The 14,926-nt window shown below is 43.4% G+C and overlaps 2 protein-coding genes across 2 annotated transcripts; one reads left to right on the top strand and one right to left on the bottom strand.

Annotated features, from left to right (window-relative positions):
- The first annotated feature begins 2,675 nt into the window (after positions 1-2,675).
- Positions 2,676-9,183, top strand: cfl1 (cofilin 1). Its single transcript, XM_060063075.1, has 4 exons — positions 2,676-2,835; positions 6,170-6,480; positions 6,591-6,667; positions 8,302-9,183. Exons 1-4 carry the CDS (start codon positions 2,833-2,835, stop codon positions 8,412-8,414), a joined length of 504 nt encoding a protein of 167 aa, XP_059919058.1. The 5' UTR covers positions 2,676-2,832; the 3' UTR covers positions 8,415-9,183.
- prss23 (serine protease 23) lies at positions 8,936-13,249 on the bottom strand. Its single transcript, XM_060063074.1, has 2 exons — positions 12,852-13,249; positions 8,936-11,145 (listed from the first exon to the last, which is right to left on the bottom strand). Exon 2 carries the CDS (start codon positions 11,129-11,131, stop codon positions 9,935-9,937), a length of 1,197 nt encoding a protein of 398 aa, XP_059919057.1. The 5' UTR covers positions 11,132-11,145; positions 12,852-13,249; the 3' UTR covers positions 8,936-9,934.
- Positions 13,250-14,926: the final 1,677 nt, after the last annotated feature.

Raw genomic sequence — 14,926 nt, forward strand, 5'->3', positions numbered from 1 at the left:
ACATTGCAATGTAAAGTTGTGTTTGTTTTCAAGCTGGTTTGCTAAAGAGACTAATCCCGCGTTTCCACTGCAGGGTGCCGTAGGGTTCGGTTCGCCTCAGTCCGGTAGGGAAGGGGCGGTATAGCCCGGCTCAGTTCCGAGGTCGCGTTTCCACCAACGACAGTACCCTTTATGTTTGGCCGGATGTCGATCGCCGTGGCAGCTACGTAAACATCGTGACATCATAGCAGCGCGACACAGTGTAGCCTGCTCAATAAAAACAATGGAAAAGTTGAACGCGACACATTAAACCAAGAGCTACCTCTGCACATCTTCCTCCCCAAGAATGCAGAGGAACGTCTCCCACCTCCTTGTTCGCCTTACCAAGCGTTTTACGCGACATGCTCATTGTAAAGAATAATACCGAGTCGAGGCTACTGTTTGTTTGTTTTTATCCCCACGTCGCCCGGAAGTGACGATTCTGTCGACCAATCAACAGAGGGGGTGTGTAGCTCGAATTTTCCGGCACCCTTTCAGGCGTCTCAGTACCCCAACGGAGGAGTACTGAAGACGAGGGCAAAACGAGTACGGCTCAGTCCGGGTCACGCCCACTTTTGGCGATGGAAACGCAATCCATACCACACCTTTGCGAACCGAACTGTACCGCACCCTGTAGTGGAAACGCGGCATAATGTAGCTAATAATAACAAGGACCAGCCAATGGCTCACAAAGACAAACAGGAACGCTATTTCCGCCTTCAAAACAGCTCGGAGGTTCGGAAGCTGTTACGTGTCTTTGCGTAAACCTTTTCTTAGAGAGAGTCATCACTGCCCTCGGGTCTACTCTCAGAATTCCGAAAGATGAAGACAAAAAGGGGGCATGCCTCCGAGAAATGCCTCAAGAAAGCTGGGAGATCTCCCGACTTCTGACTCGGAAGGCTGGCTTCAGAAGAATCTGGAAAACAGCATTATGGTCCGAAACTCCCTGAAATTCTGAGCGTTTTGAAGTGCTACAAGCCAGGAAATCACGTCACAAGAGCAGCTTGTGCGGGTGGTGTTCGAGGCATTGTACACCACCCGTTTTTGTTACACATGTTTTTTTAATATGAATATTGCCACCTACACACATGTTATAAGAGTCCAAGCTGCCAAGAGAGCTTGTCTCTCCTGACATCAAAGTGTCAAAGGCCCTAAATGGCGGTCTTATTTAACTTGAACTTCGACAAAAATCGTCCTTCTTTCAATGTCTTTTCATTCTACACATTTCTGAGCACTGGGGATGCACATTTATGTTGTGTATGACGCTACTTGAGTCTCTGCTCCGCAAGAGACTGATCCAGGGAAATTAAACTCACCTGTGTGATCCATCAAGAGGCTCAAAATCAAGGACCGTATGGAGACAGAGAGGGAGAGGTATGTGTTGTTGGAGCTATTTTGTATAAACCTGTCTTTTCTTTTGGGATTTAATAGTAACTCGTGGATTTTAGGAACGCTGCTAGTGGATTGCCTTTGTGTGTCAGATGATTACTCGGCCTCTACACCTTCAGGGTGATTGCCTAATTTTTTATAATCAAACATTTGATCTTTACATTTAGAATAACATGTTAGGAAAATTCGGCATCTCAATCTTGCACATTTGGGAGATGTTATAATGTTTCTTGCTGTAGGGGAGCCCCATTTGTTTTTTATTTTCCGTATCCGTAGATTCCAATTGCTGGTGTCAACTTTACATCACTTTTCTCAAATCAAACACCTGAGGTGTTTTTCACGGATCTAGATTATTTTTCTATTAAAGTTCCCGAAGTAGGGGCCCTAGAAAAAGGATCTTGGATAGGGCACCACAAAAGCTAGATACGGCCCTGGTTGTGACGTAAGCCTGTGTAGTTGGTTTGCGGAAGGCTGCAATAATAATGCACGTCAGATGTATGTTATAACTTCCTGGTTCCCCTACCCTGTATGATTGTATGCGTTTACTCCCTCCTTCGCTTTTCGCTAGATTCATGATATGGCTTCATTGTCTATTCGCGCATTGATCTCTCGAGTGAAATCTGCTTTGGTGAAATTTGTGTCCCTTGTTTCCTTATATGGTGATCGGCGTCGTGGCCCGCCTTGTTGCCAGGCGCGCGCACCGCTGCCGCTGCCATTTACTTCCATATTTGGAAGTGAGTGAAGTTTGGAGGGTGGGGAGAGGGCTAGAGAGGCGAATGAGCGAGTGAGAGTATTTTCTCCGTTACCTTTTTTATGCACTTGTCTGCAGAATATTGGTCAAAAAGACTTGGCATTTTTCCAGGTCTCAGACATATACCGGCAAATTCATTAATAGTTTTAGTTCTAAATCTTTCCAACCATGTTTAAATTCTCAAATGATTAAACGATAGAGTAATACAAAATATAATGCAGAAAAGTAAATTATTTTAAATGAAGCGTACATTCATGATACAAACACATAATTCCAATCAAGAGTTACAATTTATTGTACAGCTTATCCTAAAATAACACTTATTTTATTATATTATATAAATGTGATTGCAGCATCTTAGCAAATTGTCATTATCGATTATAAGCGGTTTATGGTATTAGACGAGGACCCATTTTTTATTCATTGCCGTAATTATTATTTCAGTAAAAAATAAAATATTAAGCTCTGTGGCATGTTAAATGTTTCTAAACGATAAAAAAAAATGCTGCAAGGAATCAATCGGACAATTATCTGACATTTTGCGCGTTCACTGTGTCCGCGGTTGCGCGCATTGAGGCGCGTTCATACAGGGCATTCAGTGTGTGAGCGAGACCGACTATTCATCATAGCCCATTCAATTCTACAAAGACGCTGACCAATTCAGAGCGACAGCCATGGTACGTTTAACACCGATTTCAGCCAAATATTCTGTATTTCCTCTCTTGTATAGGTACTGAAGACATTTTCGAAGAGTCTGAGCTTTAAATTAAGTTTGGTATAAGAAAGTTGGCATTCATTTGGTCATGAAAATGGCAAGCCGGCCAGTGTCCAGATACCCAGTGTCTTTGGTGCAGGAACTGCTAGCGTGTGAGCTAAGGACTTAGCATCAGTGACGGATGGCGTTTGGACGTTGATATTCGACAAATTGGGAATTTTGTTACGTTATTCTTGTCGTTGAGAAAAATGGTAGACACTGGTTTCTTAATATTCATGCCTGTCGTCTTATATTTATGAAATAACGGACTACCGGTCGAAACGCCTGGCGCCATTTCCTTCCTCTCCGTCTAGCCGACAAAAGCGTTCTGAAGGGCCTCTCCTGTTCCGTTCGTACCGCCGCTGTTGACGTGCTCCTCCAATTCTATTCTTTCCCACCGCTCTGCATCCTGTCTCTGGGCTAGTGCCTGGCAGGTGCATCGCTTGTCCGTGCCCTTGGCTTTAATTTCGGCGGCGAAGCCCAATTTCGCCCGTGTCTGTTACTTGAGGCTAGCATTATCTAGGCGGAAAATGACACCCGCTATGGCTGATGTTAGCTAGGCGGCAGTGATTTTCTGCTTCTTTGTCTGCATACGGCATCCGGTAGGGAAATGTCTGTTTTCTACGACCAGATACTTGTCATGGTTTGACTACCGACGCCTCGAAAGGATGCTCAAATTGTCGAGTTCGGTCAGGTGATAAATGGAGCGGGATTGTGTGACTTGGCGGTCCATAATGCGGACCGAGGTTCTCCTTATATAGGAAGCTAGCGCACATGTGCAGGGTACTGCGTTCATGGCCCCACCCTGAATTTGGTGCAAAGACCATTCTTGTTGTTGACGTGTATTGATTGCAGTGGTGGGGGATACATTCTGTGTGAATAATCCCGTAGTATACTATGAAGCCCCTTTTCAATTATGTTTGTATAAAAAAACATTTTTTAGAAGGATGTCCATTATATCACCCATCCCATTGGGTTCCGCTAGCTTAAGCTAACGGGCCTTTCCTACGTACTTACCGGCTGGTACTACGCATCTAATTTGTACACGGAATGAAAGCCACAAGATGCAATCAAGTCATGTGAGCTTTTTAGCATTGGGGAAACAAATGCATACCTCATGCTTTACAGATGATATGTCAGACTTAAGAAATCATCCATTCTTTATTATGTTAATAATCCTTTACAGAAGCACTTGTCTTTTTTTTTGTCATCGTTGTGACAGACTACATTAAGTGATGCGAGTATACATGTAAAGTATACCGTTTTGGTTAGCATTTTAATGACTCCTGGTGTTATTATTATACGCTTTTGTGCATTGTGGACGTCAATGTCACTTATTTACGTTCCGTCTCTTCAAGTTCTAATTTGAATCGTTTTGCTACAATGTCGTTTGTTTTGGGGTTTAATCTTCGTGACTGGCGGAAGGCTTTTGCAATACAAAAGTTATAATTAGATTAATATTAAAATGGCCTTGTCTATTTTTGTTTTTGATGGCCTATTATGATTTTTAGTTCTCGCGTATCCAAGCATTATTGCTGTTCGTGTTGGTAAACATATTGATGATTGAATTAAATCTGTAACTAACCCTTTATTAAAGTCACCTGCATAGCTGGTTGCAATCGTCTGTCTCTGTAGTAAGGATCATTAATTGGTCCCGAAAACTGATTTTCTTTTTAACTGAGATGGAGCTATTTTGCATGCATAGTGACTCGACACGTTTTTTTTAACTGCAACCTACACGACGCCCACCTCCGTTTTTGAGTTTTCCTCTCAAATGCAGCATTATTCATCCTTTAATTCTGTAGTATTTAAGGCTTCACCAAAAGTAGTACCTACAGCTTAATATGTAATTCTTTATTCCGTCATAAATGTAATCTTTAATCAAGCCACCTTGAGCAAACATGTTGTACCAGCCCACACCCTCTGTAGGCCTTCCGCCAAAGTGGGTCAGTTGGTAAATGCATGTCACTCGATGACACGCAGCACTTTTCTTGAATGCTCTATTGATTTTCAGCCTTCTCTGTAGGATGCCAGTGTTGACCTACGCTCACAACTATTTCTTGGGATGACTGTAGTTTCCCCCCATGCACACCATTTCCTGCTCGGTGGGAAATCTAGTGTTTGGTTGAGACTCTGCCCTTAAGAAACATGGTGTGATATCTGTTAATGGGCTTTGCAGCCTCAGAAACTGTCCGCCCTGTCTCAAAACGTATGTTTAAATGTCCCCAAAGGGTAATGGTGAGTCATCTCATTGGGTAGATGTGACTTTAGTTACGTTTCAACAATGCCCAATTGTCAGTTAGTCCTGCATTCTTAAGCTAATGCCCAGCCGCAGCTACACCCAGAGGAGCTTCCTGATGGCTGCAATGTCGCGTGACATTTAAATGTTCAGTTGAATGTGGATAATGTTATTTAATAAGACTCTTTCTACCTGGTGTCTGGTGTTCTAATCATCATACGGACACACCCATTTCGGTTATCTATTGCGCACTAATATTACATATGGACTTTGGCACTGATAAGTGGACGGCCAGATTACTACTTTGAGGAAATCGTACAAGTGTTAAGTCAGCTATCTAGCTATATTTGGGATTGGTACATTTTAGTTCGTACTCTTATTCAGATAACATGCACAATGTTGACATCTGAAGTTAACACTATTTTAAATATTGTGAGCAACAACTTGGAGCTGCAACTTCAATTCAATTCTTGTCAGGAGCTGTGAGATTAGGTCACATGTTTTCCTCAGAGGCCCCCACTTCTGGTTAGTTGACATCCAATTTTTTTGTCAAATGTCAGCAGTGATGCAATTTCCATAATGTTTTGGCTGCCAGATCATAAAATAGGTCATGTAATCTTAGACTAACGATAAAATCTGAAGTGGAAGGGTGAAATTTAGAATAAAATTGATTAACATGTCAGCAAACTTGATTAGTTGACTACCGCCTTAGCCTGACGAATCAATTTAAGCCCCAAAATGCATTCACCCCATTGATGTCCCACCCAACCGATTAAATTATTTATGAATGACGCTTTTCATTGTCTGTTTTTATTACTGCAGGTTGTATGCAAACCTGTTAATTATTAACCGACTACAGGTTGTACAAATTATGAGATGAGGTTTGGCAGCAAAACCCAAGAAAGTGCAGGCCAACATTTTGGTTTGACTATAATTTCATATGCACTAGCTGTTCCACTTCAGCATGAAGGGCCCAGTATTTCACTTGTGTGTTAATGAAGGCTTTACCTCCATACAGGCCTCCGGTGTCACAGTCACAGATGACGTTATCGCGGTCTTCAATGACATGAAGGTGCGCAAGGCACAGGCGAACGAGGAGGACAAGAAGAAGAGGAAGAAGGCTGTCCTGTTCTGCATAAGCCCCGACAAACAGAACATCATTCTGGAGGAGGGCAAGGAGATCCTCTGCGGGGACGTCGGCACCACGGTCAAGGACCCCTACCTGGAGTTTGTAAAGATGCTGCCCAGTGACGACTGTCGCTACGCCCTCTACGACGCCACTTATGAAACCAAGGAGACCAAGAAAGAAGACCTGGTCTTTATTTTCTGGTGAGCACGCGGGTCTACACACCAGGGCGTTTTCGTTTGGATCCCGTGCATTCGTGGGTTTTGCCTTCGCCTGTGTTAACCGTTGTGTCACATTTCTTTAACTTCCATAGGGCCCCAGAAACTGCCTCCATGAAGAGCAAGATGATCTACGCCAGCTCAAAAGAGGCCATCAAGAAGAAGTTTTCAGGTAATTATGGAAAAATATTTCAAATATCAAATATTATATAATGTAGTTATTGTTATTGAATTTATATTGTTAATGTATAGGATTTTTTTCAAATAGCCTGGTTTAAAGGCCAAATTATAAGAGTGGCCTTTTGCTTTAAAAAATTAATTTGAAGCCGTGCCATCTTCAGCCTATCTGATTCTCGTACTGACGCCAACGAATTAAGCTGATGCATCTCTTTCACATTCCAAATAAAGTGTGCTCATGTCTTCATTTGTTAAAAATCTAACAGCCCAACATTAAAATTGGGACATTCTTGGATAGAACTATCACTGTCGTATAAAATAAGGAGTGTGTATCTCAAAATCATGTTCCATTTCTTACATGCCCACTCCTTTCATTTGAGGCTAGAGAATCTGATCTGATGTCAGCCCATCAGTTGGATGTTCTTGAGGTTGCAGACATTAACAGTAGAATAAGATGAAAGTTGGAGAACTTGTGTTGCAAGATGAGCGTGAATAGGCAAGGTCAATTGATGAGCCAAACCAGAGCTGCTTCCATGCAGAATACGGAGGAGAAATGCTGAGATGCAATGCCTGTGTTCTCAATCTGGCCACGCGCGCTTCTCCTGGTGAACGTCCTAGTCGAGATCACCCTGTATAGGCAAACGATACCCGGATACAATGCTGATTTTAATAATTCCTTTCGGCTTATACATCTAGTTTATCCTGCTTACACAAAGTTGGCAAGCTTATTGATATCAAATTTCATCTCTGCTCTATTGCTCAAACAGGCCTAGTCTTATACTGGATATGTTATTGTGTCATATGTATAAAAGGACTGCAGTACCCCCACACCATACAAAACACCTTTAAAATGTAGCATGAACTGTGCTGGAGTCTACTTGTCCACAGGCTCTATAATAATCCCATGTTGTATAAAGATCTGTGCACTAAGTGGTCTAAAGATGAGGCTAAACGGGCCAGTCTATTCATTCATTCGTTAAAAAAAATCAAACATTAGAACCCTCCTCCTTGAACAACAGCCACCTCTGATTGGTCCGTGCACACGTCGGTTTGAGCAACCGGTGATGACAAATCCCAGACCCTTTTGCAAGGAAATAATCATTTCGACACATCACATGAGAAACCCTTCTATAAAGGGAAACGTTGGTGTTCATGTATAGTTTAGGGGAAGAGGGGCTTCCTGTTTCTAAAGCTCAACGACGCTTTCTTCATTCACACTTATTTATGTAATTGCTCTTCGATTCAGCCAGAGCATTTGATTCTGATTATTTTGAACAGTACTGTTATCACATACTGTTCAAAATAACCCTAATAGAATGACTGAAACAATAATATGCTTAAATATATTGGCTCATACATCTGCTGTTTCTGTTGCCTAGCAACTACTCAAACTAACTGCTTAGTGTTGATGTCGTAATCTGCTCTAAAGGGAGTCGCACACTGGACTACTGTCCAATGACCCACCATATTCTTTACATTTGAAACCTCTTATTTCCAATGGGAGCACTGTGAAACTGCTCCACACTATAACTTTAAGCACTCATTATATCAAATGAGGGGTTAAAGAAAAGACCCGCCTGATCCAAAACTGCCTATTGTAACATGACTCTTTTGTTTGCCTCTTTTCAGGTATCAAGCATGAGTTGCAGGCAAACTTTCTGGAGGAGATCAAGGATCGGCGCACACTGGCTGAGAAGCTCGGAGGGTCCGCAGTAATAACCCTAGAGGGAAGCCCACTATAAATCCTGGCTTCCACCGAGGGCACACGTCTGATGGGTTTAGCTGTTCATTCCAGTATAGTTGGCGCAGGGGCAAAAGCAGATCAGGGATCATCTTGGGAGGCGGGGGGGCTTTGGGGAGGGATAGTTTGGGTGGGAGAGGGTTGAAGTGACAGTTTAAAAAACGACTAAATAAATCCACAATGGCAGGCTGTCATTCCAGTTCACACAACATAATGAAGATGAACAAAATATGTGAGGAAAAAAAAAAGTAATTCAAGTGAAGGATGATGACTTAAAAATATACACATGGTTTAAATGTTTGAAGGGACGAACAACTGTTAAAAGTCCAACTATTAATCCCTGAAAATTAACTGTTCCAACTACCTTTTTTGCCAAACTTCTAGTTAAGTTTTACATGTGTTTAGTTGAGGCTAGATGTAGAACAATCCAATTTTATCTTTTTTTAATTGCACAAAAGTATCAAACTCTTATGGGGAACAGCTGAATTCTATATATATATTTTGTTTTCTTTTCGAACCATGAAAATTCCAAAAACACTTGAGTGATTCCATTTTTATTTGCAATTCCCAGTTTAAAAATAGAAGGCATTTCGTGTAGTAAACAAGACCCATTCCATTTACTTGTTCAACTGAGTGGTTCGAAAGTCTCAGTGGTGTTCTGACGGTCAGATGGGAAGCGACAGATATGAAGGGCATGTGTTCAGATTGAATATTGAAGGATGTTTTGTATCGTCTCCTTATCTCTAATTAAAAAAAAAGCACTAAACAAATACCTTTTTGTCTTGTACTTTTTTGCCCTTGTTCCATTTCATTCTTTAATTCAACATTAAGTTACACCAAATCATTAGTTGAGTAATTGAGTACTTGTCATAGTAATTAGTGGTGTTGTACGCTTGCTCTGAAAGTTTTGTATAGAATGTGCCTGATGTTCCCTGGCTTTGAGTGGTTGTAAAACCACTGGTGACCACACGGTGTCGCCCTACACAATTCCCGAAACCTGAATTGAAGCACTTGCAGCAAAATACATTTGATTAAAACCTTTTTATTAAAATATATCTAAGCCTTTACAAATAAAATGTAACCATCTCTCTAGATACTCTGGCAGTAAGGCCCATATGGATAGCCAATTCTAAACACATTTTTCTGTGTCGACTCTCCATACATACCTAAAATATAAAATGAATGACCACCCCAATGAACACATTTAAGGAGCAACAGCTAAATTTGTAAGGCTGGCCGCCTCCAATTTCTGCAACCATATTTGGAAAAAAACGGCCATGTGGACGTGGACCGGTTTGGGCACAAGAAAAGAAGCATTGTTCTACATTTTCCTTCTAGAAAGTGGTACTGTTTAATAAAGTGGAAATTCTGACCGCTCGGTTAATCCGCCAGTAAGGAAAATGGCTGTTAAGACTTCATCATTAGCAGACATGTTAAATAACACAACCCGAGGGTCCACTGTTTTTACCTCAACATCAGAAATCCACATTCCACTGAGTCCATACAATCCATGGAGTGCTCTCAGTCGTGACTGCAGTCCAGCTGGTTCCCGTGCACCCAGTAGCAGATCTGAGCAAACTTGAGCGGCGTGAATCGCACGGCCACGTTGTAATCCCGGTTCTCCCCGTCGATCTCCAGCCACTGGTGTCCCGAGAAGATCCCGATCACTTTCCTCTCCCACCGCTCCAGGGTACTGTCCCACACCCGTCCGTACACCCCCGAGCCACTGGCCCCCGGCCGGGCGTCGCAATGCTGGTAGATGAGGTCGTTGGATTCGTCCTCCACGGGGCAAAACCTGTAGACCAGCTCTCCAGGCCGGTCGCTGTCGAAGCCGGAGAAGTGAATACGTTTCCCTGCCAGGTCGTCGGACGAGGGGGTCACGGCCAGACGCATGAAGGGCCTCCGATGGGGCCAGCGTAGCTCCAGCAGGGCGTAGTCAAAGTCCATGCTGACCTCCTGGGGACCCTGGATCCAGCCCTTGGGCACGCGGGTGCGCTTCACCCTGACCCAGCGCACCAAGGGTTTCCTGGGATCTGATTGGTTCCTCCCCGGCCTGGTGCCGTTGATGTACGGCGGGGTGAGGAACCCGACCCTGAGCTTCCGCGCTCCCTTGACGTAGTCCTTCCCGTCGTGGACGCAGTGGGCGGCGGTCAGCACGTGGCGCTGGGACACCAGCACGCCCGTGCAGCCGGTGGAGATGCGCACCGCCGTGGAGAAAGGGTAGTCCAGCAGGAAGTTCTCCCCGCGGATGTTAAAGCGCCCGTCGGCGCCGTAGATCTGCCGTCTCACGCGTCTGTGACGCCCCGACCCGACCTGACGCCTCAGCCGCCGCTTTGGCGGCGTGCGGGCGGAGAGGCGGACGCGGCCCTCCTCCTCGTCCTCTCCGTCGCCGTCCACGTCCACGGCGGTGAGGGTGCGAGAGCCGTCCGAGTAGAGCGTCTCGAAGGCCAGCTTCTGGCTGAGGTCCTCGGGCTGGGCCCACTGCTCCGCCCGGTGGAAGCAGCTGGCGTTGCAGTGGGTGCTGAAGTCCAACTGGGTCCGGGCGCTGAAGCGGGAGCGGGTGAGCCGCGTGGGCGAGTGGGGCACCAGCGAGGGGACGTGGGCCGGGTGGGGGCTGGTGGGGGGCAGGGCCGCCTGCGAGAGGGGGAGGCAGAGCTGTAGCGTCAGCAGCCAGGTGAAGAGGTGAGCCAGGGGAGAGGCGCGATGGGGTTTCACCATGATGACGGAAGACACTGGAAACACAGTAAGGAGGGCGGAAAACATACAGCCACTGTAAAGGTCAAGGATCTATGTAGCAAAACATATTGGGTTGCATTACTGTTGGCCCTTGAACCGTTTCACATTGATAATTTTTACATGCTTGGTTGATTTTATAGCGTTTGCGAGTGACACCAGCAGCACTCAATGTTTTATGATGTAATGCCGTCTCATTAAATCTGGAAACAATGGTTCTCTTGTGGTCTGGGGTAAGGATTGTCTGGTAGCCTAAATAGGACTTTACCCAAAAGGATTTGAATATTGGTAGTGTAAAATAATAATCATTTAGGCCATATAATAAGAATGTATACATATTCTATAAAATCGGTTGAATACAAATAAAAACTATGATCCAAGTTGTAAGAGTTACATTCAAACAAAGCAATGTTTGAGAGTAAGACCGGTGTTCTTGTCGTGCTATGCCACTATGAACTGGATCTGCTTTCTCTTCAACAGAGCAGATAGTTGAGAGTGATGTTTGGGTTGAAAACAGAGATAAGGTCTATGGTGATATTCGATCCTGTCTGGAAGAATATGTACCCTGAGGGACATTGGCAGGAACAGAGCAGGTGTTTGGGAGTGAAATAGGGGGTTAAAGCAAGTCAAGGCAAGGCAGCAGAAGAGAGCATTCGATATACAAAGACAAGGTGGGGCCCTTTATATGGCTCCAGTCATTCAAGAGTCAAATAAGCAGAAGTGCCTTCATCAAACCGGGGTGAACCATAAAGAAATGAAGGGCTTTAATGTTTTGTAGAGATCTTGCAAGTTTCTTGCATGGTCATAATTCAGAAGGGTGGATTTTGGAGGACATATCTCCAATCATTCCTCATAAATCTCAGCACTGGAGTGTCAGCAAAACAAAATTAAAGTTGTGGTTGAAGAGGATAGCAATGCGAAGTCGCTGGAGCACAAAGTGCACACTGTCGCATGAGCCTGGGAAATATGTGACCGTGATATCACCAGGTTTCAATGTCGTTGTCATACTCTGGGAAGCAGATGGCCCCTCTTTCATTAATGAAATATGTTGACATACCCAGTCATATAATCAGCATATTATGCTATTACAGAGATGCTGTATAGAGTTGTTGTGTTGGTTACTGGGATCATTCTTAGAATCAGGCTGTAAGTGAGCAAATGTGATGCTTAAGGGTTTCAAACAAAGTTGAAAGTAAGCAAGTCTGTTTAATTCATATTAACTTGATTGATTTAATTGGTCTCTTAACTAATGAGTCTATAAGCATTGACTGAGGAACACAGTATGTGTGCCATGAACCATAGGTGTGAATGAACAGATCCCCTGTAACTTGCTATTCGCAAATAGATTCAGAGCAGTGTTTCCCAATCCATTAGATCATTTAAATTATTTAATCTTAAGTAATCCTGTACTATGAATGAAAAATGATGTTAGAGCCCTCCTGAGCACCAACTGAGGTATCAACTACGTGTATATATGTAATGTAACACTGGTCACTGTCTTCTGAGTTTACCGTTCCTAAAGACAACATACAGTGTTTACGTTTCTCTGCCTCTATTGTGATGCAGAATGCCTATAGACGTGATCTCCAAGCAGTGCACCTCAAGCCACGCAATTATGCTACTGACCAAATAAACTTCATTTAGCCTAAGAACAAGTAAGGAGTAAACATACAGTTTTAAAAGGATTCTGTACTTTATACATTACCTCTAAACAGCGATGAAAGCCGGTGTTCACATCCCAGTTGCGTCAACTTTCCAAACAAATGCACTTTGTATCAGAATTTGCCAGGTTTTCAACATGTCTACTGTGTGACGGATAACTATTCCCGTCGTCTATATATTTGTCCAAACGAAGGACAAATCACACCTCTAGTAGTCCGTAGGTAAAAGGAAGCCAGATGCCGGGGTGTAATTAACGTGCCTATCTCGATTCGGGTCCCCCGAAACCTGTTCAGTTGAGAGGCGCAAATAAATATCTGTCTGAAAAGACTTTCCTCTCTCCCTCCCTCCTAATGCTGGTGCCCCGCCTTCGCCTGGCTACTGAAACTGTGACTCTCTGAACAATCAGCCTGGCTGGCTGGAGATGAGCGATGGCAGATAGATAAGGCCCTCTCCAGCATTCAAAGTGCGGAGAGGGCATTTAAAGTGCGTCATTTAACGGCCTGCTGCCGTTAAATAACGTGTTGTCTGTTTCTTTGTTAATATTCGCAATGACTGGCAAACTTGAATTTAATTAGCTTTCAGTGTCGTTAACAGAAAGACCAAAATAAACCTCGCCAAAATAAACTCGGGGTGGGCATTTTCTGAAAAAAGAAAGTCCTAGGTACTGGTTGGTCGATTGCATGTGTATCTCGGACTGCTACCTATCTGCAGAAAAACAATCCAAACCAATGGCAAAAAAAAACGCAAAATTTTGCATATACCAGTGCAGTGCACTTTTAGAGACCAAAAATGGCATTTTTGCATACAAATTAAAAAAGCATTTATGTAAAGGGGAGATAATGAGGAGAAAAGGTCCCTGTGGTCCCGTGTGACAAAAGGGGGGCGCTATAACTTCTGGTCTAACCTAAACGGCCAAGCCTTCACCGTGTTGGGCAAACATTTCTGAATTTAGTATCTCGGCCTTAATGTACATGCATCTTTTTGCCTCAAGAACCATCTAGATACATTTTTGCTGTAACTTGAACGTTTTGGGATACCTTGAAAACATCTTGAAAACTGAACCGTCAAATCGATTACCCAAAATGTGGTAGGCCTACACATGCCAGACCATAAGTAATTATTATTTTCTTTGATTCTGTTAAAATGGACATGTTGTGCGCAAATAACAAAACGATTATATGATCAAGGTGCCATTATTCCATAGTCCCCTTTAGAGAAGCCCATAGGGACCCATAACTTAGTGGGCCCATCAAGGACTTTCCACTTGGGGTATGTGGAGAGTTTTGTATCGATAGTTAAAGAATGACGTCACAGTGTCCATTTCGAGTGGCCTCTGTTGAAGGTGCTCACCAGGTGTTCATCATTTTTCTTGACCATTCCGAAGGTGAACAACTCAGAGTTGTCAAAGTTGGTATATCATTTAACCGCACGCAAGCAGGTCTTTGGAGACCTGCTTGCGTGCGGTTTAATGATATACCAACTTTGACAACTCTGAGAGACAGGGGGCCGATAACTCGCAGTCAAACAAAATAATCAGACCCGCCCCATTGTTGAACCAATCATAAGTCTGCTTCAATTTCACCCTGGGACTTGAAACTTGACGGGCTTACTCATTAGCCTTGCTAGCATTAGCATGTTAGCATGCTCACTGAATATTGTGTATATGACATGTTAGCTTTTGCAACCACAGGCATTCTCTTCAGAAAATGCACAATGGGCAAAATCTCTAAATTGATACCATGCCTTACCATCCTTTGAGTGATCAATACCAAACTCCTTGCCCGTGGTATGTCCTCGATGTCCCTTTCGAGGTCCTGGGCCACTCTGAAATTGATTGATTAATTGTGTAGAATCTTTTAGAGGAAATAAACAAATTGATGAATAACTTTCTTATGTATTAAAGTGTATTACAAATATAATTGAAAAATCTAAAAGAGAGGAAGAGTTGGAGAGAACTGTGCAAAAAAAAGAAATTAGAGAGACTTCACTTTGTCTTGACTATCTCGGTGTCTCCATCTTTTTGATTACTCGTTCTCCTCTAGATCATTTTTTTTCCCTATTTGCTGTTCTTAACAAGCTTGTTGTTTGGTTCTCTCTCTTTTTAGGGTTTTTCGATTA

Source organism: Gadus macrocephalus, chromosome 10, assembly GCF_031168955.1.
Source record: "Gadus macrocephalus chromosome 10, ASM3116895v1".
NCBI lineage: Eukaryota > Metazoa > Chordata > Actinopteri > Gadiformes > Gadidae > Gadus > Gadus macrocephalus.